The sequence below is a fragment of the Nelusetta ayraudi genome, unplaced genomic scaffold, assembly GCF_046127955.1.
Source record: "Nelusetta ayraudi isolate G7.1 ecotype Tasmania unplaced genomic scaffold, CSIRO-AGI_Nayr_v1 ptg000011l, whole genome shotgun sequence".
Taxonomy (NCBI): domain Eukaryota; kingdom Metazoa; phylum Chordata; class Actinopteri; order Tetraodontiformes; family Monacanthidae; genus Nelusetta; species Nelusetta ayraudi.
Window position 1 is genome coordinate 25,932,501 of NW_027466061.1, and position 26,546 is coordinate 25,959,046.

At 51.5% G+C, this 26,546-nt stretch overlaps 1 protein-coding gene across 1 annotated transcript in view; it reads left to right on the forward strand.

Moving 5' to 3' along the window:
- myo10 (myosin X) overlaps nucleotides 1-26,546 on the forward strand; it is a 50,857-nt gene that overhangs the window by 2,849 nt on the left and 21,462 nt on the right. Inside the window, exons 2-4 of the mRNA XM_076022244.1 lie at nucleotides 11,280-11,378; nucleotides 13,798-13,956; nucleotides 22,802-22,989. Coding sequence (XP_075878359.1) covers nucleotides 11,280-11,378; nucleotides 13,798-13,956; nucleotides 22,802-22,989 — 446 coding nt within the window. The remainder of the gene's footprint in view (nucleotides 1-11,279; nucleotides 11,379-13,797; nucleotides 13,957-22,801; nucleotides 22,990-26,546) is intronic.

A 26,546-nucleotide genomic window follows, 5' to 3' on the forward strand; every position in this document is an offset into this window, starting at 1 on the left:
TGGCGCAAGTCAGAGTTAGTTTTTTGGACCAGAACGACGGCGCTTGCGTTCACACGGCTTGGGCCAAACCTGTCACTCTTCCCTCAGACTCCTGCGTCAGCGTTCCTCAGACTTCCTCAGAGTTTCTCAGAGTGCGCTGCGCCGCCGGGCTCTGTGAAAGCAATAAAAGTTGTTTCAGCCAGACGTGAATGTGTTGAAAAGGACACATGCGCCACTCTAATTAGCGCGCGGCAGCCAAAACAGTCTGCAAGAGTCGGTTGACGGTCTAAAAATAGCGGCGGACTTCTCCACAGCCTGCACACTTTCATCGCCCACTGGGTTGTTGTTTTTTTTTTTTTTTCCCTGCGTGTCCTGAGCAGGAAGTGCAGCTGCTCGGCACGGAGACGGGGAACCTGGCGGAGATCACACTCTGACGGTGCCCGGGGGGGAGGGGAGGGACGGGCGGGGGGGAACTACTTTCTCTACGTATCCCTCCTCATGTAATCAGGGGTTTCCTCAGGACTGATGATGAGAGGCTTGCGGCCTGTTTTAACACCCGGTGTTTAGCGCGTCACGGCTGCCCTCTAATAACCTCCCGACACCTGATCAAAGTCACTTTCCAGCGTTGTAAAGTTTTCTGAGTGTCAGAATCTGCTGCAAGTTTACAGAGTGTTGTTTTTTTTTAAGGAGAGCCTAAAGCAGGGGTGGGCAAACTTTTTGACTGGTGGGCCACAATGTGTCTAAAATTTGACAGAGGAGCCGGAGCAGCAGCAGCAGCAGCAGATGGATGGAGTGTATTGGTGACCCACCTTCTAGGAGAAAAACGTACATGACGGGATATGTAGAAAACATGCACTTTAATATGAATTCAGCAAAGCATTGCAACAAAATCAGTGTCTCTGAAGCCCCATGGTATTTAGCTCTTTATTGAAATGACTCTTAAAACAATGAAAAATTTGATGAAATACATTTTATCACTTACGTACTATTAATATGATTTACTATTGATATGATTTACTATTGATATGATTTTTTTCAAGTTCCATGGGCCGGATTAAAAAGATTAACGGGCCGCATATGGCCCCCGGGCCGTAGTTTGCCCACGGCTGGCCTAATATCGTCTGTTTGCAGCAGGACTGTGAGGGTTTTGTTTTTTTTAACTCGGTGGCCGGAGGACCCCCCCCCCCGCCGCCACCCGGCAGCTCTGATTGGCCCACAGCCACATCTGCAGGCCCCGGTGGGCGTGTGTTGACACAGCGTTTGTCAGTTGAGCCCGTCAGCCGCTTACAGGGCTTGTTGTTTGTGTTTGAAGTGGTTGTGGGCGTGGCCTGACTCTGCCCAACTGCCAATCAGAGAGCAGCTTGGGCCTCAGGTGTGTGTGTTTTTCAGGCGGCTGCAACTTTGCAACTTTGATTTAAAGGGACAGTGCTGGGGGTCTGTGTTGTTGCACAGCATGCTGGGTATTTACAGTGGAAGTCATAATGTGGCTTCATGGAAACCCCCCGCACACACACACACACACACACACTCCGCTGGGCACGGCTCGGCAAACCAAACAACCATTTCCAGTAATTAGCAGCGTCCTGTCGGCTCCTGGGAGACCAGAATTTGGCTCTTCAGCTGAACTGAGGGTCGATGTCATTGAGCTCCTCCCCTGGTTGTGTCGCAACATTACGCTCAGGCGGTCATGACATTAAACTCAAGAATACCTACGTGAGGTTAGGAGGTAAGGTAACGCTAGCTTTGTCTGTTTTGTAGTAAAACAAAATTGATTTGCACCCCCACCCCCTGGTGGTGGTCGCAGGGAGCACGGTGTTCCGTCGCTGTGCGTGGTTAGCCGACCTTTGAAATCCTCAGAGTCATGGAAGTTTTAATTTGCTATAGCATAGGTGTCAAACTCTGGCCTGCAGGCCAAGTTTGGCCCGCAGTGTAATTATATTTGCCCCGCAAGGCAATACAAAATCACGACTAGAGCTGGCCCGCCAGTATTATACAGCACACGTCCCACTCACACTGTAAATCCCAGAATGCTGTGCTCAAATTGGACAGGAAGTTCATTGAATGATATATTATTATTACTTAATTGGTTTATTGTGATTTAAATTTCAACAGTAACCTTTTTTTCCTCAGACTGGTAAAAAAATGTAAAATAACAAGAAGACTGCAAATAAACAAAGAGCCTTACGTTGTTTTTTTTTTATCTCGATGTGTTTTTTAATTTGAAATTCGATTTTGCATGTGCGCAATATTAAGTAATCTATGGTATAATATTGAGCTTAGTCTGCTCCATATTCAGTTTTGAAGCAAAACTTGTTTGGGTCCACACAAAAAGGTTCACTGTTCTCTCTGGAGGAAGATTCTTTTTCTGTAAATATCAATGTTGGTCCACGACTTTGTCCAGGTTTTACATTTCGGCCCCACTGGCGTATTTGAGTTCGTCTCCCCTGTTTATAGCATCTCGACGTGGCCGTCGGCAGCGTCACATGCTCACTGAGTCATTCTAATTGGTCGCCTCGCTTCGCCACTTAACCCAGATCTTGTGTGGCGCTCCACGGGAAGGAACCAGGTTATCACAGCCCCTTCTATAACCTGGTTCCTGTGGTCACCGCCCGACCGTCGTCCGTAGCGTTTCAATGCTGATTGGACGTCGCGGCGCCCCCTGCCTGCTCCACTATGTACTCTTAGCAGAAATTAGCCAGAAATCAACAGCAGGTCACCACAGCTGGACAACACATGGCAGAGCCTCAGCTGCCAGCCTGGAACACACACACACACACACACACACACACACACACAGAATACATGGAAATGTGTGTGTGGACACATGTTTTCCTTTCATTCCACTCAGTCTTTACACACACGTAAAAACAATGACTTTAAACACACACACGCACACACACACACGCACACACACACCGCTGAGGAAAGTAGGTCAGGTGGGCTTCAGTGAGGGAAGTTTTCCCCCTCTTTACGACGCTGAGGGCTCTGTGTCAGTGTGAACTGTTGCCAGTGCTCCCAGTCAGTAGGTCAGGACCTCCTGACGGTTCCTACACTTCTTACGTTCACAGTGTTTCTCACTTCAACCCCGGAGGTGTAAAACACCCTCCAGTCTCAGCAGAACAGCTTCAGTGGGGCAACGGTGAGAGAGAGAGTCCTGACTCTGTGTGCGTGCGTGCGTGCGTGCGTGCGTACGTGCGTGTGTGCGCGCGCGCGTGTGTGTGTGTGTGTATGTGGAGGGGCTTGGATGTGAGTGTACTCTAAACAAACAATAGGTGGAACGGCAGAAAGCGTCAGTGCTGTGGAACTAAAACGGGCAGCAGCTCTGAGTCAGCGAGCGGAGAACAAGGGAGCTGCTCAGCCAGCAGAACTGTGGCCTTCAGCCACTTGGTCCCAGCCAACAGCAGCAGCAGCAGCGGCTGCTGGGAAAGTCCGACCGCAGGCTCACCGTGGCCGCGGCAGAACAGCGGCGGCTTCCCAAACCACCGCCTGCATGCACAGATGGGCGGAGTCATGGTGACATCGCCCACTGGTTCTGAAGCCAAGAGGCTGAGTGCACGCTCAGCGCCATCTTGAGTGCTCGGTTGGTTTTTGATATTGGTAGATTCCATGTTTGGGTGTGTGGGTGGGACGGGACGCGATCAGCCACACACACTCAACTGCCTGGCCGCTTTCACTCAAAATCAGACCAAATAAGATCAAATGGATAATAGATCCTACTGACTGAATTTTTTCTTACTAATGATTTATATCAACAAAAAAATGAACCAGTTTGTAGCTGTGTGAATTTAGGGCACCTTTCCGGATTTCCAGCCATTTTCAGTCTTTATGTGGCCCACTCTGACGGTCCCTGCTGGCCGCATGATAGATTGCAGGTTATTGGCGCTTCCACTTTGGCCTCCGTCTTGAAACCGGGAGCTCTGCCCTGTCCTCACAGCACGTTAGCTAACTGGCTGACCCAAACTAAACATCACGTCCGACATTTCACAAGTTGCCTTGAGCCAAACAGCTCGTGGGCTGAACCCGGACTAGTGTGTCAACACGCGGGATTATAATCCTTCTTCGTCTATATTTAACCTGAGCCAGTTCGGTTAGCGAGTGCCAACAGTCCTCGTCCACCCCCCCCCCCGCGGCTTCACCCAAGTCATAATGATCCAACAGAAAGTAGCATGTTTAGCCCTCTGTTTGCTGCCTCCTGCGGAAAGCAACAGTTTTTTTCCCCCACAGTTGTGCTTTATTAGATAGAAACTGGTTACTGATTACTGGGAGTAAGCACTGGTGTGTGTGTGTGTGTGTGTGTGTGTGTGTGTGTGTGTGTGTGTGTGTGTGTGTGTGTGTGTGTGTGTGTGTGTGTGTGTGAGCTCCACCAGTCACCAGTGAAGTTCCAACTTGTTCCATCAGAGACTGAAAGAGTGAAAAGCTGCATGTTTCTTTGTTTGTTTGTGTTTTGTTTTTTTTAACATCTTGACCCACAAACGGCATCACATGATGCGGAGCGGTGGGGCTGATAATCGTGCGAGCGGAGAGAAACATTCCTGCCCGTGTGAAAAGCAGGAAGTCGGCGGGCAAGCAGGACGGGGACGAGCCCGGCATAATGCGTCCACTTCAAAGCTGCGGCTTTTCAAAGAGCCTTTCAGAGGCTCTTCGGGACGTGGCGCTGGGAGTCTGCTGCAACTGCAGCCGCGTCTTTGCATGCAGGGCGGCTCGGAGTTCATCGTCCTGGCGGGGCTTCTCCTCTCTTCTCGTGTCTCTTTTTGCACTTCGGCTGTACGCCAGATCAGTGGTGATTTTTAGCACCTCTTTCCGCTGTCCTCAGAATGAGGAACGCGTCGGACCTCGACGACGTCTTGTCCGTGAGAGCCCCTCTTTGTTTTCTGCTCCAGCGCCGGTCGGTGTTTTTGACCCGCTAGCCCCGCCCTCCCCTCATTAACCTACATTCACCCGGACACAATAGGCTGCTGGGTGTTGTTGGCCCGCTGTCGAAAGACGTCATCCCTCATCATCCATTTAATGAGGCTTTAGTGTAGTGTATGTGACTGGGAATTACGGAGGGAAAACACTGGCTCAGCTTCATTAGTCACACACCTGATAATCTAAAAACAATGTCAATTTGGTTAATGTTCAGTGGCCCAATCACATTTCAAATCTCAGCTGTCAATCATCAACAATCCCGCCCATTATTTCAAATCATACAAGAATTAGTTCAAGCTGATGACTGAGGGAAACAAATATCCAGGTCAAAGGTTTCTGTGTGGAAAATTTTTCCCCGTCTGTGCTGAGCTGAGTCGGTCTGGAGATGCCGCAGGTGGAGGCGTGTCTGCCCCAGCAAGGCTGTGGCAACCTGCCGAATGAGATCAGACCCGTTCTAAGGGTTCAAAGAGGGTGTTCCCGCTCCGTCAGGTGAGCGCGAGAAAAAGAGCAGCGGGAGATGAGAAGTTCTCCTGTTGTGAAAGTCCGGGTGCTCCTGCCGGGAATCCTGTCGGAGCGCTGACGCAGCTGGTGGGCGGAGACTCGCTGGGAGGAGAAAGTGGAGCAGCGTCTACAGAACCTTTCATTACAGCCGCTAGATTCACTTGGGAGAGTGGCATTGGTCCGACCTCCCATTAGTCTGACAGATTGCCCATTGGTCCGACCTCCCCTAACCCTCATCCTAACCCTAACCCTAACGCTAACCCTCACCCTAACCCTAACCCTCACCCTAACCCTAACCCTAACCCTAAATTACCCCTTCCTATGGGAGGGGAAACAACTTCCGCAACCCTAACCCTAACCCTACCCTCACCCTCATCCTAACCCTCATCCTAACCCTCATCCTAACCCCCCTTTGTCCACTTTCTTATATGTCTTTTTATCCCACTGTCTTCTAACTTTAAAATCTTTTTTTTCTTTTTTTTTTTACTTCATTGTATTTCAGTTGAGTCATTTAGTTTTTTCGCTCCAGTGCTTCCTCGTGGGGGGCCCCCACACTTTGTGGGTGGGGTGTCCGTTTTGCCTGCTGGTGTGTCATCCTCGGGCCTCAGACTCCAATGTGGCGGCCCATTCATTTGACTGTAGTTGCTCACCCAGCACATACGGCAGAAAGGCTTTTGACTTTGGCATTGGCATTGGCACTTTTTTATTTTATTTTTTCACTTTTAACTTTTGTCAAGCACCTTGTGTTGCATTTTTTGTGTATAAAATGTGCTATATAAATGATATACTGTGTCGCATATAACACAAATAAAAAGAAGCTGAGGCTGTTGGCCTGCTTTAACGGAGGAGTCAGAAGTTCATCCAATCGCCTTCCAACATATTTGGAATGGCCGTCCCCTTTCCCAGCTGGACGACTTCTGTCCCGCCGCTCCCTCACAGCCTGTCTGTGATTGGGTGGGTGACATCAGCTGGTGAGGCTCTGCCGCCCCCCCCCCCAGCTGCTCGGCCCCAGAGCCGATCAGCGGAGGAGCAGCTGAGGAGCGAAGGCGGCGTGAGAACGGAGTTCCTCACGTCCTTGCTGCCACGCCGGTGGGCCGGGCACTTCCTGTCGGACACCTCACCTCTTCCTCTCCCCTGACCTCTGACCCCTTCACTTATCAATAATTCAGACTGCGGCAGGTGTGGAGCAGAGCATCACCTGCGGCAGGCGGAGGCGTCGCCGCAGAAACCGGCGCTGTAACCTGATCGGGAACAGACGGGAGGCGACCGACAGCTGGGTCACGTGACCAGATAAGACATGTTTCCGTCAGGGACGGAGGCACCTGAGGGTGCGGTCACACCAGGTTGGACAGGAGGACAAGTTTGACCTGGCTAAACCAGGGGTGGACAAACTTCTTGACTGGTGAGGCCACAATGGGTCCTAAAAGTTGACAGAGGAACCGGAGCAGCAGCAGATGCATGGAGTGTCTTGGTGAGCCACCTCATAGGAGGAAAACATATATCACGGGAAATGTAGAAAACGTGCTTCAACGTGCGTCAATTGAACAAAGCATTACAACAAAATCAGTGTCTTTGAAGCCCCGCTCTTTATTGAAATGACTCTTGAAACACTGAACAAATGGATGAAATACGGCTATTTTATTACTTGCTTACTTGGGCCGGATTAAAAAGCTCAACGAGCTGCGTATGGCCCCCGGGCTGTAGGTTGGCCCACGCCTGAGCTGAACTGAGTTCCCTTCTGTCCCGTGTTGGAATCTTGGGGAATGTTGTGTTCTGGGAAAAGCTCCGAGAACCTGCTGGATTTTCCCGCCCTGCGGATGATCTGATAATGAAGCTGCAGAGACATCCTGGAAAACGCAGCACAGGTGGAGTCGCGCCGGCAGCGGAGCGTTTTGATTGGCCGACGAGGCTCCGCCTCCGTCTCCGATGCCATACGGCGGAACTTCAGCTGCTACTAGAGACAGGCGTGGGCAGACTACGGCCAGCGGGCCACATGCGGCCCATTAAGCTTTCTAATCCGTCTAACTTTGCTTTGGTTCCTTTTCAATCGACATTAAAGCACGTTTTCTACACATCCCATGATATTTATTTCCCCTCCTATGAGGTGGCTCACCAAAACACTCCATCCATCTGCTCCTCCTCCGGCCCCCGCTGTCAGATTTTAGGACCCATTGTTGCCCCACCAGTCAGACAGTTTGCCCACCCCCTGATCTCCATGCATCTTCCAACCTGCAGCGTGACAGAGCAAAGTGTGGAGGTAGTGGGTGGGGGTGGGGAGTTTGGTGGGCGGAGCCCCCAGCAGCGGCGGCGGCCTGCAGCTGTTGCCGATGTGCCGCTGCCGCCGCACCCTGCACGGCTGCTGCAGGCGAGGTCAAAGGTCAGCGGCGGTCTTAACAAGACGAGGGGAGCAAACAAAGAGCCTCTCATCGGCAGGTCGGGATGTCGTGATGCCGCCCCCAAAATGTTTCCCTCCTGTGCGCCGACGGGGACGTCTGTCACCGGAGCATCTGGAACCTTTTGAGTGGAAGCTTGTTTTTGTCGAGATGCTGTCTCATCACATTTGAATAAAGTTTTCCACGTCGGATTGTTTACAGCTCGCTGTTGTGCCACGTTTTGCTCAGATTCTAAATCATGCAGACGAACCTGTCGGGGGAAGCGAAGATTCAACCCTCAAAGTGAAACAATGAGTTTCTGTTTTTGTGGTGTGGATGAAACGTTTTGTTTGCTGCGTTTATTTAACTTCCACCACTTAAAATTGACTTCTTTGTTCCTCTGACACAGAATTATTTAGAGAAAAGGCAAATATTTTTAACTTTACTTCCTGAAACTGAATTATTGCGTCTTCACTTCACATCGGAAGCGGTGAACTCCTCCGGACAGCGCCAGTTGTTTGACGAGCACCCACAATGCACCGTGTCACAGCCGCGGGCATTGTGGCGGCGGACAGAGCCGCCGGCTGTGCTCCCACACAGGGCGCCGCTTGTTCGTGCCGCAGGAAGTGGAATCTCCCGACGAGACAGCTGCTCATTCCCGAGGCCCTGGCCCCGCCCCCTGCTGGGGGAGGCGGCGGTGGGAAAACAAGGCCCAGACGCTAACGCCACCTCGTCAAGTTTGATCCGTCGTGACACCGTCAAAGAGAGAGCAGCTTCCAGTTGGACCTGCCCGGCCCTTTATCTCCCTGTGCAGTGGGGGCGCAGTGAAGGGGAGGAGCCTTCGTGGCCACGGGGAAGGTGATTGGACGACCCGTCTGCCCGTCGCATTCGTTGCCGAAGCGCGTCGTTTGCAAGCCGGCCAGCGGCTTCCCGTTTGCTGCTGAACCCCGAGGCTCCGCCTCTTTCTCCTCAGAGGACTGCGATTGGTCCAGAGTCTGACTGGATAAAAATGTTTTCAACCGGAGTTTTTCAAATGAGAGATACGCTGTGTGTGTGTGTGTGTGTGTGTGTGTGTGCGTGTGCGTGTGCGTGTGCGTGTGTGTGTCTGCGTGTGTGTGTGCGTGCATGTGTGTGCATACGTGCGCATGCGTGCGTGCGTGACCAGGAGAGATGTTCGGATTTCAGGCGATGAGCGCGGTGATGAAGTTAACTGTTGGCTAGGAGCTGTGTGTGCGTGTATGCATGCTTGCGTGTGTGTGTGTGCGTGTGTGTGTGTGTGTGTGTGTGTGTGTGTGTGTGTGTGTGCGCGTATGTGTGTGTGTGTGTGTGTGTGTGTGTGTGTGTGTGCGTGTGGCCAGCCGAGCGTGGTGCTGGCTGGCTCTCTGGCTGGGGGAGGGGTGGCGGTGCGGAGCAGCAGGAATGTGCTTTCTGCTTCTGGAGCTTCGTCTTTTTTCTGCGCGGCTTGGGGTCCGATCAGCCAATCAGCCGCGACCAAATTAAAGAGCTGCTCGTCACATGTGACGTAGTCTGTCTGTGCGTTTGCACACATGATGACCGGGGGCGTGGCCTTACACTGCCAGCGGGGTTTTAAAGTGCATGCAAACAGTTCATTCTGATTAGAGAGCGGGGTTGTTCCATCAGGACTCTGAGCCACGGCGTCTCCAAAGACTCGTACAACTGAATTGTTTGATAGATGAAAAACAAATAGCTGTGGAGACCGTGTGGGCCACATCGTGTCGACACTGCTTAGGAAATCCGTTCAACTCATCAGCCGTCTGCACAGGAGGACGTTGGCACCAATGCCTCGTTTGTTGCCTCGCGTTTTTCGACCTTTATTGAGCCACGGCGCATTTTTTTACATTGAAAGAATCCCATAGCACACCACCAACCAAACACATTTCAAAATAAAATGTCACTTGACAGCCTGACAATGACAATGTCATCTCTTCATTTATGTACACTCACCCCAAACTCTTCAGATGCACACAAAGCTGATATCCTGGAAGGATTTGAGGGAAAATACACTAACATTCATTTTAAAGTACAGTCACTAAACAAAGCAATGTTTTCTTTCTTATACCAAATAATAAAGTGATATTGGATCATTTTTCACCTCCCACTATCTCACGGTACAGTAGTGTGCCACAGCAACACTGGTTGAAAAACACTGTTTCACTGTAATACGGTAAAAGTCTCTCTTGTGTCTGCTTCCCGACACCAAACATCTCTGAAAGCAGCTTCCAGAGTGGCCGATGCTAGTGTTTGTTGCTCCCTCGTTCTTGTTTTCAAATGTGCAAGCTTATGCGCACGCTCCAGGTCTTCTCCTCTGGTTGCAGGGTTACAGTGCCACCTAACGCCTGGCATGAATACTGCAGCGGTTTCAGTCGGTGTCTGGGGTTCCATCTCGACGCAACTTCACGCCGTTCACCCAGTGGTCCGTTTCACATTAGAAAGTGAGGTCGATCCTGTTAGCCTTGTGTTTGTGCACCATCTGTCAGGAGTAGCTGCATTACCCAGGGGGACCACTGGGGGCTCAATAGAAAGATGCACAAAGCGAATAAGGACAAAGCTACGGTGTCATCGGCTGATTGGTTGCTGCGCCCCCTGCAGTCTGTGTCTGTCACTTATTGACACATGGGGGTTTAAACTCAACCTCAACACACACACTCACACACACTCACACACACACACACATACACACACACACACACACACACGCTGTCTCATCCTCTGCTGACACTGCAGACCTGGGCTTTACTTCCTTTGTTGTGTGTGTGTGTCTGTGTGTGTGTGTGTAGCCAGGTGCCCCTCCCCGTCCTCTCAGCAAGAGGCAGGGGTCAGAGGTCGCCTCAATGTCTGGTTCAGACAGGAGGGGGCAGGGTACCCTCAGAAGTGGAGCATTTGTTTTCGTCATTAGGGTTAGCGCGTCATGCTAACGAGCGACAGCACATGTGGCGTTCCCATCAAGCAGGGAGGGAAGGCCCGCCCCCTCTCACTCATGCACGCACACACACACACACACACACACACACACACACACACACACACACACACACACTGGTTCCTTGTTTATTGATCAATTAGATTTATGAGCTAATCACAGTTGGCAGTTAGCCAGCGGGCGCTAGAGATCCTGCTAAGATGCTAAACTCTCATCGGCTGCTTAAGTTCATTTTTGGGGCTCTCAGCAGAAAAACTCTTTGCCTCTTCTGAAGTAATGAACCGCTTTGAAACGCTGTGTTAGCGGGCTAGCATGATGCAGTAGCATGTTCTTAGCTCAATCTTATTGTCGTCACTCCACATTTTGACCGGTGCTCACTCCTGACGTCCAGAGGCAGATTTCACCGCTGGCCTTCACTCGCTAGCGTCTGTGTCCTCTGAGAGGCGGAGCTCTGAAGATGAATGTTGAATGGATCCTTTCATCCAGAGCAGATCAGCTGCAGAATCAGCTGGATGGTCGGCGGTGTCTTGTTGTCTCCATCTGCCATCTGTCTCATGTTTCTTCTTTTCCTCCTACAGGGTGAGCGGGTGTGGTTATGGGAGGAGGAGCAGTACCTTCCAAGCACCGTGTCCTCCTGCTCTGGAGGCGTGGTCGCCTTCGCCACCGACTACGGCCAGGTATGTGTGTGTGTGTGTGTGTGTGTGTGTGTGTGTGTGTGTGTGTGTGTGTGTGTGTGTGTGTGTGTGTGTGTGTGTGTGTGTGTGTGTGTGTGTGTTGCTGCTGAGTCAGCGTGTCGTTCATGGATCTGCTGCCAGATTATCTCCTCCTCCTCCTCCTGGAGGCTGAGCTCACCGCTGATTGGCCGCCACAGTTGAGTTTGAAGTTTACACTTCCTGGTTCCTGTAAAGGCCTGAAACATTTTTTATACGCATTTCACATGAAAACGTGATTTCAGCATGTCACGGAACCACTTCCTGTTTTGCTGGACCGTTAACAGGCTTCACTTTCCTGATCCCTAAGAATAATAGCAGGTTTAAATCCGGACTGATCCGGAAACAGATCCGGTTAATCCAACCCCCCATTTATCCCTGTTAGCATCTGTTGCTAGGCTTAGTGCCCCGACTGTGATCCAGTTAGAGACAACCGGGTTCTCCGGCATGGCGAACAGTACTGTCTACCTACTGCCTCCTGCAGGTGTTGGGTGGAGCTGCAAAGTTGTGTGACAAAATATTGACGACTGGTTTGGTTACTGAAGGATGTTAGCATAGCCTAGCTTAGCGTTGAACAATTGAATCAAAGTGTCTCGTTTCAGTTTAAACGCTTTAAAGTTTCTGCAAAGTTAGCTTCTGTTCGGCGTGCTGTTTCCATCCCCAGCTGGTTGGTGTGTGTGCACGCATGTGTGTTGCCTCAGTTGATGTTCTTCCTGTTTGTTTTGAGCGCTCAGTGACCGTAAAGCTGCTTGTGGAGAAAAGTGCCTTTAAGTTGCTCACCGCTAACAGCTGATTAGCGCGGCTAATATTAGCCGAGAGGGCGCGTTTGATTGGTGTTAAACAGAAATGCCCACGTGGTTGCAGGGCGATCAGCTGTCTGCTTGTGCCGACTTCTCTCGCTAACTCCTGCCTTTACATCTCTCTGAAAAGAGGATAACACGTAGTTCTGGGTCCAACAAGTTGTAGGGGGGAAATGTTTCTATGGAGTCCTGAGATTCTGGACTTGTTTGTCGAGGCTGTGTGTTCGTTCAGCAGAGTTTCAAATTTTTCTGCTCTCGTGTTTTCATTTCCTGTCATTTGTGACCGCGGGGCAAAAGAAGAATTTTTGGGCAGAGTGCGTCAGAATATTGGGAAAGGCGAAGGAAAGCAATCCCTGTTGCATCTGTTGACCTGATGTGTTGTGTGAAAATGAGCCGAAGAACTCGAGATCTGTGAGAGTCTCACAACATCAGACGTTGTGTCTGATGGTCCGGCCGAACTGGAGCGATGGTTAGCGGTTTTTAGCCGCTAAATCGTTGGAATGACCACAGAGAGTATTTAGACAGGCAGGAAGTCAGTGTGCTAAACGTATTAGCAGTGTGCCGCTAGTTAGCGATAGCCTCGGAGCCCCAGAGACTGCTGGCTGTTGCTAAATTATAGCTGCTATTTTTTTGTCTATTTGAATAGAATCTGGCTAGCAGGTTATTAGCCAACTCCAACAGATGCTGCTAGCATATTGTTGCTAGTTCTCAAAAGGCCGGTGAATTTTTAGCCAAAGTCTGCGCTCTGCACGAATCTCTGCGTTGAGTTTTCCAGTTGCACTTTTTCAGACGATTCAAGCAGAAATGTTTGAGCTGTTCTGAACTTGTGAAATGTGCAACACTGTGAGATTGAGCAGGGATTTTGGAAGAGTTATGATAATAATAATAATAATTATGTGATAACCAGACGCTCCAGTCAGTTAGTCCTTGTAACTGCGCCGTGTTTTGACGGAGACAGGAGGACGTCCGACCTCGACCATCGGTCAGACGATAAGCAGCCGCCAGGGTCGCTGCCACCGCCGGCGTCTGCTGTGTCACCTGAGGGCGGGTGGGAGGGGCTAAGACTCTGCTTTCACCTGACACCATCTCAGACGCTCTCCGCTTGGGTTTCTAACCGTCGGTGGGTTTAAATGCACTAAAACTCAGAGCTGACGGACGGATGACTTTGTTGAAGCGGCCAATCACAGTATGCGTTCTTTGGCCTGCACGTCAAGCCAGAATTCGCTGCCCCCTGGTGGTCGGCTGCAGGCAGTGCCCTCCATTAGAGACTGACTTTTTTTTTACCTGTACAATCGTCTGCTAGTCAGAATTCCTGCTTGGCGGTCGTGGTTTGAAGTCGGCTAAGGCAAAACGGACGTCTCCATCGTGTGCATTAGCATTGTTAGCACTTTTGCTAGCGAGGCTCCGGCAGGAAGAGGAGGAGTTTCTGAAGGCAGTCTCACGGTTTCCTGGATGAATAATGGCAAAAACCCTTATTGATGTACATTCTTATATATATGAGAACCATTCTGAGGGGAGGAAAACCAAATGACTTTTATTGTACTGTAATTACACACTTTGTTGTTGTTGTTGTTGTCGTGGTGCAGGTGTACACCTACAAACAGAGCGCCCTCACCAGGCAGAAGGTCCACCAGATGCACCAGAGCAGCGTGACGGGGGTGGAGGACATGGCGGCGCTGGAGGACCTGCACGACGGCGCCATCATGCACAACCTCCTCCTGCGCTACCGCCACAAACACATCTACGTGAGTTTCCCTCCGGCAGCAGCGGCGAGAAGCTCGCCAGTGCAAACACGGCCGCACAGAAACCGGTCCGACCGCCTCCCACGGCGCCGCCGTCTGAGCGGGGGCCCCGCTGGGCTGACGGCCAATCAGGCGTGACGGTTGTCGAACCAATCGCACCACAGCAGGGATGGACCGACTGAACCGGTTCAGACGAGCCGGTTAGCTTAGTCGGTTAGCTTAGCCGGTTAGCTTAGCCTTCCTGATGACGTCACGGCTGAGTGCCGGTTCACGATGAGGAAAAACCTCTCCTCAACAGGTTTGTGTGCGGTGCGTCGCGGGCTGTTTGCTGAGCTGGTGGGCCAGGGGTCCCAACGGCCTGTTCTAAAAATAGCATAACATGTTGAGCTATGTCTAAAATTCAATTTTTTTCCAGCCTTGTTAAGTCCATCCATCTATTTTCAATACCCAGTCCTGCACTCAGGGTCACGGCGGTCGACCCCAGCTGCCGTAGGACAGAGGCAGGGTGACAGCCTGGGCAAGTGGCCGGTTCCTCACAGGGCCACACAGAGACAACCTGAGACATCCTGAGACAACCTGAGACAAACACACACCTGCAGACTGTTTAGAGTCCCCAGTTCACCCCACATGCGTTTCTGGAAGGCTCCAGGCCTGGAATCGAACCCACGACCTTCTTGGTGTGAAGCGGCAGCGCTGACCTCTGCACCACCGTGTCGCCCCCTTGTTCCGTCACTGTTGGCAAATCACTATCATTAATAATCAAAAATAACTGCGAAGGTTTGTTATTTCAGGTGAGTCTAGCAAACTGGTTCATGTGACTCAGGAGCCGTGAAGCAGCTCTCAGGCTCAGAAAGGTTCCGGCCCGGTCGGTACCGACCCGAGCCGCCACTTTGCACAAAGGCGGCACTGTGCTGGGGACCGGAACCCCCCCGCTGTAACATCTGACAGCTGCCGCCTCGTTACTTTAATGACACGTGAACGCTCCCGTATGGTGGGAATTAGCCCGGCCCGCTCTGGTTCCTGCGGACCCCCGGTGGTTGTTTTCTGCAGGGGCGGGGCCACACACTTCCAGTAAGGGCTGAACGGCCGCTGCTGATTGGCCGCTGCGGCTGATGACCTCATAGCCGCAGCGGTTTAGCAGGAGGCGGCAAATAGAGGGCTCAGTCTGCAGAGGCTCCCTGCAGTGGCTGCAGTCTGGGGACTCCAACAGTCACATGACCTATGGGAGCCAATCAGTGCCCCCCCCCCCCCCCCCCCCCCGACGTCGAGCAGCCCGACCGTGAAAAGAGAAGCAAACCAAACTCGGAGCCAGCAGAGACTTCCTGTCTGGATCTCGTCACCTCACTGCCCCCCCGACCCCCATCATGAAAAATTACCTACAGCTCCCACTACCCACACACACACACACACACACACACACACACACACACACATTCCTGCAGACCTGTGACTAGTGGGACCTTCAGCAGAGCCTCCGTCCGTCCGTCCGCCCTGCCCGCCAGCTTGCAGCGAAGCTGCAGGTAACATTCCTCATCCTCCTCATCCTCCTCTCCCAGCGTGGACGCCACTCTGGGCCCCAGCTCACAAACTGCCAGGGGCCCCCGGAATTCCTGAGATCAAAATTAGGATTAACGACTCGTAGGTAACCACTCGACAGGAAGTGGTGACGCTCAGGACAGGAAGTTTGTCCGACTGCGAATCCCATTGAGCACGCGCAGAGAAAACAGAGGCTTAGGGTTGCATTCAGACAGGAAGCGGTGATGGCTCAGGAGGAAGTAGTAAGACAACAGGTGTTGGCTCAAGTTTGCCTTTTATTTTTGTGCTCTGTGAGTCAAAAAGAAGTCTCGTGTTGAATTGGAACCCAAAGAAAAAGCTGAGATCTGCTGAAGTTCCAACTGGGACTCCAGTCCTGGAGATACCAATCTTGTGTGTGTGTGTGTGTGTGTGTGTGTGTGTGTGTGTGTGTGTGTGTGTGTGCGCGCGCACGCGTGTGCGCAGTTTTTAGCTGCACTGATTGTAACCAGCTGTGCTGTCGACTGGTGGCCTCACTCGTCTCCTCTGCAGATTCCAGTTGAAGCAACAACACACACACACACACACACACATACTGGAATTCCTTACATATTCTGAACCCCAACACTGTCCACACACACACACACATTTTTCTATCACACGCTGTTCTTCATTCATTTCAGCTTGTCTACAGTTACCTCCCAGACCCCCCACTCACTCTCTCTCCATCCCTCTCACACACACACACACACACACACACACACACACACACACACACACAGCACGAGGTTCCTCCCATCCTAGTTCTCATTCTGAGCCTGATTCTAAAGGACTTTCTTTCACGGGCCAATTTGTGCTAATTTAGCACGCTAACTCCATGTGTGTGTGTGTGTGTGTGTGTGTGTGTGTGTGTGTGTGTGTGTGCGTGTGTGTGTCCACACTGGAGGCAACTGAATGACTGTCGTTAAACCTCGAAAACGACTTCAGCCGTGTGACTCGCTAATGATCAGCTGATCCGGGCTGTTTCACAGCAGGCTAATAAACACCGGCAGCGTTAGCATCAGAGTTGCGGGAGCTAATGTTGTAATGATCCCCTGCAGCCTGAGCTAAAGCCTGGCCTGCTTTAAAACAAGCCACAATCAGCCGTTTTTTGTGTGCTGGGCGGCGCTCTGGCCGCGGGCGGTAGCTTTTATCGCTCACGCTGCCAACCGCCGCCCACCACAGAGAGCAGCTTTCTGTTTCTATCAGCGTTTCAACCCCACCGTTTACAGACGGAGCAGCAGGCGTCACGTGAGTCACTTTGACATGGTTGTGTGTCCTCCGTGGAATCCGCTCTGCACGGTTGTTAGCACGCCGTTGCACCGCTGCTTCTTCCGAAAGAGACGCTGCAAACCCTGGATAATATAAAGGTGTCGTGTTTGTCTGGTTGAACAGTTAAATTTTTTTGACATACTGCCCGGGAGGCGGAGTTTAACACGTGGCAGAACCTATTAATGAGGTGCATGCGTGGCACTGTCTGAGGGTTCAAAGTAATTCCAGCACTCTGATTGGTTGGTTGGAATTGGGCGTGTCAAAAAACCTTCCTCTAGAAAGCACACTCAACCTTTTTATACAACATTGAATATGAAACAAGCAAATCTTAATACGATACAATAAAAAACGTAATATTGCACACATGCAAAATGCATGCACGAATTTCAAATTTGAAAAATTCAAAAAACTCATCAAAATAAATATCATGTAAATAAAAATCACATGGCTCTTTTTTATTTTCTGCCTTCTGATTTAAATTTCAACAGTAACATTTTTCCACAGAGCATTCCGGAATTTGTTCTGCGAGCGGCGCTGGCCGGGCCAAATATGATTACTCTGCGGGCCAAATTTGGCCCACGGGCCAGAGTTTGACACCTGTGGTTTGAAAAGCCGTAAAGAGCCGTGTTGGTGAGAGGCTGCGGATGCTCGACTCGACGTGCACTTCTCTGTTAGCATTCTTGCTATGCTGAGGGCTTGCAGCACGCTGACCTCCTTCAGCGGTCTCCTAAGTGTTCGCCACCCCCCCCCCTCCCACGTCTGGACACACAAACAGGCTGCAGCTGTTTTTGTTTTTGCAGAAGATTTTCAGGAATCTGTCAGAAGTCATGTGATTGGAAAACAAAGGATGCCTCCAGATGTGGCAGCGATGATATTAAAGACAAACATTGGATGGAGTTCACACCGATGGCCAAGGACAACACACGAGCGGTGGCGTCCCCCCCCCAGTGCGTTTCCTGCCGTCAGTCAGCTCATTGGCGCTCTGCTCCGGATTGTTTTCCCTCCCGCTGCAGCCCGTTTCCGACCCTGCTTTCATTTGGAGCGGCTCCTCCACTTCTTTGGTTGCACTGGGTGCCTCTCCGCAAACATCGCTAAATCTCCTCTGGGTCGTTGTGACGCCTTTTTTACGAACCTGTTCACATCCGGTCTGATACCCACAATCCTTTGCGGTGTGGAGAGAGATCTGCGGGCTTCTCAAAGGCTCTTTGAATCTTCGTTACTGTTGAGTTTTGCCTCCGAGGGCGCTGTCGTCAGCGACTTAGCCGTGTGCTAAGCGGTGGCCAAGCTTTTTGACTGGTGGGCCACAGTGGGTTCTAAAATCTGCAAGGGGGGGCCGGAGAGAGCAGGAGCAGATGGATGGAGTGTTTTGGTGGCTCACCTCATAGGGATAACGTGCTTTAATGTCAGTTGTAAATGAACAAAAGCAAAGTTACAACAAAACATATGTGTCTTTGAAGCACAACAGTATTTGGCTCTTTATTGAAATGACTCTTAAAACACTGACGAAATGTTTTATGACTACTAAAACTATTTCTTCAAGTTCGGCTGGCCAGATTAAAAAGCTTAACGGGCCACATATGGCCCCTGGTCCTTAGTTTGCCCATCCATGTGCTAACCCCAAACGGGTGTTGTTGTTTTTTCTCAAGCTGCCGAGCCAGTAACACGCTCTCAATCTTGACTTTCAGAGCTTCTCTTGCTTTAAACACTCGACCGACCGCACCACGACCAGGTGAGGTTGATGCAACGATGGAAAACTAAAGATCTAACGGTGGGACCTTGAAATGTGTCCGCTGCTGTTTTCCCCTGCTGCTCGACGCAGCGGCAATAATGCGAGTGCACAGCAGTGGTTCAGCTAACCGCTAACCGTGGCTCAGTTCAGCGGCCTTAAAGGGCGAAGATCAGGTGGCGACTGTACGTCGGCGGCCAAACGCAGCCAGCAAAGGTGAGGGTCCGGTTTCCTGCGTCAGCGCTGTGGAATGGCTGGGGGTGGGGGGGTCTGAGGAGCGTCACCGCCAATTAGCCCTCAGCCGGGGTAGTGGCACAGAGAGGCGGGGGAGGGGCCTTCTAATTGACTCCAAATGGCTGTAATTCAGCGGGCGCAGCAGCCAGCCCACCGCCGAGGATCATGGGACTTTCTCCTCTGTGTGTTTTCCTTGGCAGGTCGGTGAGTGGAGACGCTGCCGCTCTCTTTCCCATACGCCTCCACGGCGAAACCCACTAACGTGACAGCGGCTACTGCGCCGCCAACACCAGCTAGCGAGCAGTTACCCATGTCTTAGTGCAGCTCAGGTTCCCGCCCAGTGGCCACGGCCAGTACTGCGGCTGACCCGTTCTTGAAAAGCACAACCGTGTGGAGATGTTTTTTTGTAATTTTTTTTTTATTCAGGCTAATGAAACAGCAAGCAGTGCTACACACAGTATATATAGCGCTGCGCAAACATCCCAGCTAGCTAGCTAGCCTTAGCTTTGTTACTTTAAGTTTCCCATCGGCACATGAAACCACAGAATTATGACTTCCTGCCCGTTAAATCTGATATTATTGAGACGCTGAGGGGCCCCTCAGCCTCTGCCACCCAAACTTCCTGCTTGGTAGCCTGCCAACTTGCCGCTAATGGCTCCTCCATACGCCGCAGCGCGGCACCGCAGACAGGTTTTTTGTGCTGCGGCTGAAAATATCTACCGTGTTTGTGTGGCTAAAGTTACGTAGCACCAGTCTGGTGTCCAAAAACTGGTAGAGACACGGTCACGGTTCCTGCGCGCACATGTCTGATGACAGAAAACAACAGCATCTTCCCTGAAGGTGCGCAGAGCAGCTTCCTGGGTGTCTGCTGCCTCGGCCGCTGTAAATCCTGCTCTGCGTTAAATCAGCACGCAGGACATTTTTCCCCCGCAGCTGCGCATGAACCCTGAGTGTAAACTGTTTACTGCTGCTCGTAAAAACCTAAAACGGTCACCTGAGCGCAGAGCGGCCACGCTGTGTTTACACGGCACACGTAGACCCACACACACACACCTGTCTCGTGCTGGCTGATTTGCACGGTATTTGTCATGTAAACACAGTCTCGCCAACGGCCGCCGGACGCATTAGCGGCGGCTGGATGTGGGTCAGTCAGTCGCTAATCAGCCTGTTAGCGAGCAGCTGATTAGCGCCGGTGGAACTTCCTCTTCGGCAAACACAACCCGAGTCTCACTACCCTCATTTTTTGCAGAGGACTTGGTCTTTTGGCTCGGCTCTCTGTACAGGGCCGCCTCTTTTGGCTCCCAAACGGCTCTGTAGATTTTCCGTTGCTTATAGTATTTTGTTACCAAATTATGTGCAAAAATTGATGACTAATGTTCATCATGTCAAAAATGTTAAATGTGTATTATATATACACTCAACATGGAACACAGTGCTGTAAAAATAAATCTAAAATAGCAACAACAACAAAAAACACCACCCTAAGTGAAAGAAGACGTCAAGGAAACATCACAACAAGATAAAAACAAACAAAAAGCAGCACTCAGCTGAAAATGTTCAGTTTAGCCAAGATTGGCATTCAAAAAACGAAATGCCTCATCTTTGAAGGATTGATCCTGTTTCTCCTTTCAATAGTTTGACAAACATTACACATTATATGGTATTCATTAGTCAGTTTATCCCATTTCTGATATCATTTTTTTTTTTTTTGACATTTCTCTATCGCACAAAATCTCCTCTGGAACAAGTTCTGAATCGCTGCCAATTCCACGACTGGATGTGGATCCACACGTTCTCTGGTTTACTTCTCAGATGTTCGGCATCTTCTTCTTCTTCTTCTTCTGCCGCATCATCCGGGGTCGGGTCGCGGGGGCAGCAGCCTCAGCAGAGACGCCCAGACCTCCCTGGCCCCGGTCACCTCCTCCTGCTCATCCGGCGGGACCCCAAGGCGTTCCCAGGCCAGCCGGGAGACATAGTCCCTCCAGCGCGTCCTGGGTCTTCCCCGAGGCCTCCTCCCGGTGGGACATGCCCGGAACACCTGCCCAGGGAGGCGTCCGGGAGGCGTCCGGGAGGCATCCGAAACAGATGCCCGAGCCACCTCAGCTGGCCCCTCTCGATGCGGAGGAGCAGCGGCTCTACTCCAAGCTCCTCCCGGGTGGCCGAGCTTCTCACCCTAAGATGTTCGGCATGACGTCTTTTATCTGCCCTGCTTCTTCCTCTCCGGCGCTCCGGAGGGTGAAGTACTCAGCACAGATAGACTGTGCCACACATCTTGACCAGTCACGTAAACCAGTCACGTCAACCAATCACGTCAACCAGTCACGTCAACCAGTCACGTGCGGCTTTCACAACAAAACAAAAAAAAAAACATCTCTCTTCTTCCACTTCAAAGAGCCAGCTCTTAGAACCAGTTCGCTTGCGAATGACCCATCAGAACCTCGTTCCCCCTGCCGCTCCTCCAGACTGTGTGCAACTCTGACAGGAGTCGCCTGTTTGTCATTTAGTCCCTGCGTAGCTGCGCAGTAATGCGATAAGCCGGCGCTCGCAGTGCTGCAGGTACCGCAAGAATAGCAAACATGTGCAGAAGGGGAAACTTTCAGGAAAAGTGCAGGGGGAGGAAGGAAAAAAACAAGCACACAGTGAGGGAGGACTGCTCTGCTGCCTGTGGCTGCTGATGAGCTCGATAAGATCCCAGAAGATGAGGATCCGCAGAACAGGAACTTCCTTCGCTTTGCCGCCGGCCAAAATCTGCCTCCCAACTGGCACTGCCGGGAAAACTGAGCTGCCGGAATTAGATTTTCTCCCTGCGTTCCAGGCACAAAGACGTGACTGGGAACAGAGTTCAGTGGGGACGTCGATGTCGGGGTGGCGTCAAAGTTGAAGAATTGTAAAATGTTGAGTTGCACTTGAAGCTGGAAAATATCAGCCAGTCAGTCAGAACTCCCGTCAGAACAAGGTTGTTCCCCTCCTGTTTGCTCTTTGTGCAAACAAAACCAGAGCTGGTGAGCTGGTGGGCGGGAGCTGACTAGGCTCCTCCCACTGCACACTGGCTCCAAGTGACATCATCAATCCGGGACGGCTGGCGCGAAGATGAAGACGAGGAAGAAACCAGTTATATTTTCTTTTCTTTTTTTTGCTCCAGCAAACATTGCTGCCAAACATCTTCTGCCTCTTTGACCACAGAAGTGCTGACACTGCTGAAAACCCGTCTCTCATCTCCCTGTTGAGCCCTGAGTCACAGCCACAGCTCTGCAGCCACTGCCAAGTTCACCTCCTCCTGCTCCTCCTGCTCCTCCTGCTCCTCACGATCCTCTAGTGAAACTTGCTAGAGTTGAACTGCTCCCCCAACTTCTCCAATTATCCTCTTCTCCTCCTCCTGCTCCTCCAGTCAACCTTCAGTTCTCCACCTGCTCCTCCTACTCCTCCGGTTCTCCTCCTGCTCCTCCTACTCCTCCAGTTCGCCTCCTGCTCCTCCGATTCCTCCGGTTCTCCTCCTGCTCCTCCAACTTCTGCAGTTCGCCTCATGCTCTTCCCGCTCTCCTCAGTTCCTCGTGCTCCTCCAACTTCTCCAGTTCTCCCCCAACTGCTCCACCTCTCCTCCTGCTCCTCCACTTCTCCTCCTGCTCCTCCTACTCTTCCAGTTCTCCTCCTGCTCCTCCAACTCCTTCCCCTTTCCTGCTGCTCCTCCAGTTCCTCCTGCTACACCAGTTCTCCTCCAGTTCGCCTCCTGCTCCTCCAGTTCTCCTCCAGTTCTCCTACTCCTCCACTTTGCCTCCATTTCTCCTCCTGCTCCTCTTACTCTCGTGCTCCTCCAACTTCTCCACTTCTCCCCCAACTGCTCCACATCTTCTCCTGCTCCTCCTGCTCCTCCTGCTCCTCCAGTCCTCCTACTCCTCCACTTTGCCTCCAGTTGTCCTCCTCCTCATTCACCTCTCCTCTTGCTCCTCCAGCAGTGTCTCCTCCAGGTCTCAGCCGTGTATTGCTGGAAACGTGGTCACGTGTTGTTTTGCTCTTCGTGTCTTTGTGACTCTGCGTGACGTGGTGTTGTGTCTCGCCTCTCCCCAGACGTACATCGGCTCCATCCTGGCGGCGGTGAACCCCTACCAGCTGCTGCCGGGCCTGTACGACCGACCCGCCATGGAGAGCTACAGCCAACACCACCTGGGCCAGATCTCGCCGCACATCTTCGCCGTGGCCAACGAATGCTACCGCTCGCTGTGGAAGCGGCTGCACAGCCAGTGTGTCCTCATCAGGTGGGCGCACAACACCCTTGTGGCCAGCGAGGGGCGACCGGCCTTGTCTTGAGTTTTTAACACACTTTGCCTGCAGCTAAACTTTCTCATTGGTCACTTCCTCATTAGTTCTTTAAATTGTACCTGAGAGAATTTTGTTAAATCATTTGAACAACATTTATAATTGATGTATCTTATTTTATCCCCTGTAGCAACTTTATGCGGCTTTCTGCTGCCGCTAGTGAGGCTGTTGGACCTGTGGCACTGAGGTTTATTTCTGATTTGACCTGCTCTGAGCGACTGGTCTTGAACCGGTTCTGCCCAACTCTTTGATCCGGTGTCCAATTTTCCCAGCAAGCACTTTGGCCTCAGTTCTGAGGAATCGCAGCAAACTTCCTCACTTCCTTCCCTCCCGATTCCAGACTTTCACATCCTGCTCCGCTCCATTGTTGTGTCACACACTTCAAACAGCAGCTACTTTTAGTTTCAGGGCTTCAGAGAAGATCACATTCGCTCCCTCCGCGGAGCGACGAGCGGACGTGGAGGGGATCAGGTTGTTGATTTCAGGGACCAATCAGCAGTGGCCCGGCTTCAGGAACAACTGCCTACTGAGCTAGAGGCGCTACCAAGCAGGAAGTGACGTCTGCGGGCCCTCTGTCTGCTTCCTGTTTGTCTCGCTGTTCACACAGTGTCAGTAAATAACACACAGTGACGCGTCTCCGTGTTAGCGCTAGCGTGGCCCGCTAGCCTTTGTATTGTTTGCTTTCTGGTGAAACCTCAGACCTGGAGGGCGTAGAGTTAGCTGTGTGTCCCTGACCTCCTGACCTGCAGGGGGGGCCGTGAGGTCGACCCGGGGTCTCATCCAGTCTTGCTAATCGCTGCGGCATGTGGAGGTCGCGGCGGCCTGGCGGCAGCATACCTGAGCGCTTTTCTCCGGGGATTTAGTCAGAATTTATTGCCGTCATCTGCTCGACGGATCCTGTTAATATCGTGACAGGACGAAGAGCGCCGCCGAAGAAGAATGAGGAGGAGGACAGGAAGTCCGGCGAACCTGGTTTGGTGGAGTCTCGGTAGCCGCAGAAACGTTTTTCTGTTTCCTGGAAGTTCGGCTGTGACTGGTCAGACAGAACCGACAGCGTCTCTTCTCCAGGTCACAGTCTGTGTGTCACCCGACTGAACGCCTGAATCTGCAGCGGTGGAAGCGTTTTCGGTTCAGACCATGGCAGAGGAGTTGAGTCCACACAACCTGGTTTAGCATTTTTGACAGAATCAGCTCAGAGTTGCTGGAATCATCTGAGATCTCCAGCTCTCCTTGCCTGCATCCCTCACTCCCTCCCGTCTCAGTGGTTTTCAGCCGGGAACAGGAAGCTGCTGCCAGCCTGTAAACGGTGTCCATGTGAAAGCTGCAGTGGACAAGGAGAGCGAAGAAGTTTTTTCTGCTGCTGCTGCTTGGCTGAACTGAGGGGCTCTGATTAGCCTGCTTCAACTGTGACGGACACAAGATTTGTCTCAAGATTTCCCAACGTATTCTCGGGGCCTCTTTCCCAGATCTTCAGCTTAACGTCAGAGGAAAATGCTTGAAACCCTCAATGTAGAAAACATCTTGATAAACACTGAAATCCTCCTAAATGAATATGATTGGCCCACTTTATCAACAGCAAGAGTGATAATCACAATAATAAACGAGTCAGGGACAGCAGTGACCCTCCAGCAGCAGGTCAGACTCACTTTAAAAGACGGGATGTGACTTTAAACGGCTCGACGGGCTGCAGTGTGCGTAGCGGAGCTCGTTAAAAAGAGCTCTCTCTCTCTCTCTCTCACTCTCTCTCACACACGCACACACACTCACTCGCAGCGGTCAGTCTTTGTTCTCATCCTGGCTCTCCACTCAGTGTAGACTCCCCGTCCTTCCACTAGGGGCACCGGCGAGGCACTGGAGCGTGTGGGACCGTGCGGAGCGCCTCGGGGGACTTTTGTGGTGGCGGCGAGCGCAGCTGTGGGCGGGGTCGCAGGAAACAGGGTCGTTAGAAATGTGCGAGCTGGCCGTGCGCAACCTCTGACCCCTGAGAGTGGATCTCATCACACTACCTGCTGCTTTTAAAGAGAGTTTAAGGGAGATTAGGCTTAAGTTTCTCACTAAGCTGGCCTGGAATGTGGGGCTGAAGTCTGTCGGCTGTTGTTGTGCTGCCAGAAACGTTCAGAGCCGAAACTCAACCACACATCCCAGATAAAGACCTGAGCCGGAGGAAGAAATCACCGTTTACACACGTCCTGACCTGGGTTCCATTCATTATCCTAAGACTGTCTCCCCCTCCTGGCCCTGGGAGAGAGCTGCCATGATATCATTGGCTGCACAACACAAACTCCTTGTTGCCGCCAAATGCAAAAAGGCACTTTACACCGTTTATCAGTGTAATACACACAAGCCTTGTTTCTGTGCTGTAGTGCTGCTTTACATGCAGCTACAAGCTAACAGTGCTAACAGCAGCAGTGCAAGCGACTGTTTTTTTTTGGTGATATCGTTCGGCGCCTGGAACGTCACCTGACACTCAGAGTTCTCCTCTGGAACAGTGTCTCAGTCCTTGGCTATGATTGGCTGGAATCCAGCCCGCTGGGATCCAGACGACCAGCCGTAGTCCTGTAGCAACACGCTAACTTTTCAAAGTATGTGCTCGGGATTTTAAAAGCCTCACGGATGAAAATGCCACACACGGGCTTTAATTAAGGCGTTCTGCAGTGGTTTATGGCCCGGGATGTATTTTTTCTGACTGGAATCCAAGGAAAACACCTTTCATCCTGCATCTTTCTGGTCCCAGCCAGAGTTAAATCAGAGCAGCAGACTTTCAGAATAAAGGTCAGACTGGTCATTAACGTCCCCTGAAGGTCGGTGGTAGTTTTATCTCCCGTCCTGGTGGATTCATGAGTTTTAATCTCACGCGCTGATGTCATGCGTCTGTGGGTTAATGATTACACCTGAAGGGTCTGGAGGCTCACTGTGGTGGAGATGAAGGCAGAGCCTCAGTGGCAGCTGGATCCAAAACACAAAGAGAAAAACACAGACTCTGAGCAGCATCTGAGCCAGACAGTAGCCTGTATGATACCACATTAGCATGTGAGGTTTGGCCTGTTTATGGTCCCGCCCCTTTAATTTCCCTGTTTGGTTTTCAGTGGGAGTCCTTTTCTTTGTTTAGTTCTACTTCCCACCGCAGAGAACGTGAGTGATGTCACTCTGATCTGCAGGACTCCAGGCGCCATCTAGTGGTTGAAGTTTGTAGTGAATAAATACAATACAAACCTGAACGTTTCCCAGGAAACTGTCTGACCCACTTTGCGAGTGTGGAGTCAGACTGTCAGACTCCACACTCACAGACAAAGTGGATTGTTTCACAGTTTTATTCCAATTTCACATGTGTTTGACCTCAGATCTCTTTATTTATCATGTATTGGGAGGAGGTCCATGGGCTCTGAATTATGGCATTTTAATATGTAAATAGTAATCTGGCTACAAAGCTGAGCCATATACATGGTGCCACTGCCAGACTCCCAGGTTCTCAGACTCGGACATTTGCGCTGGTTTG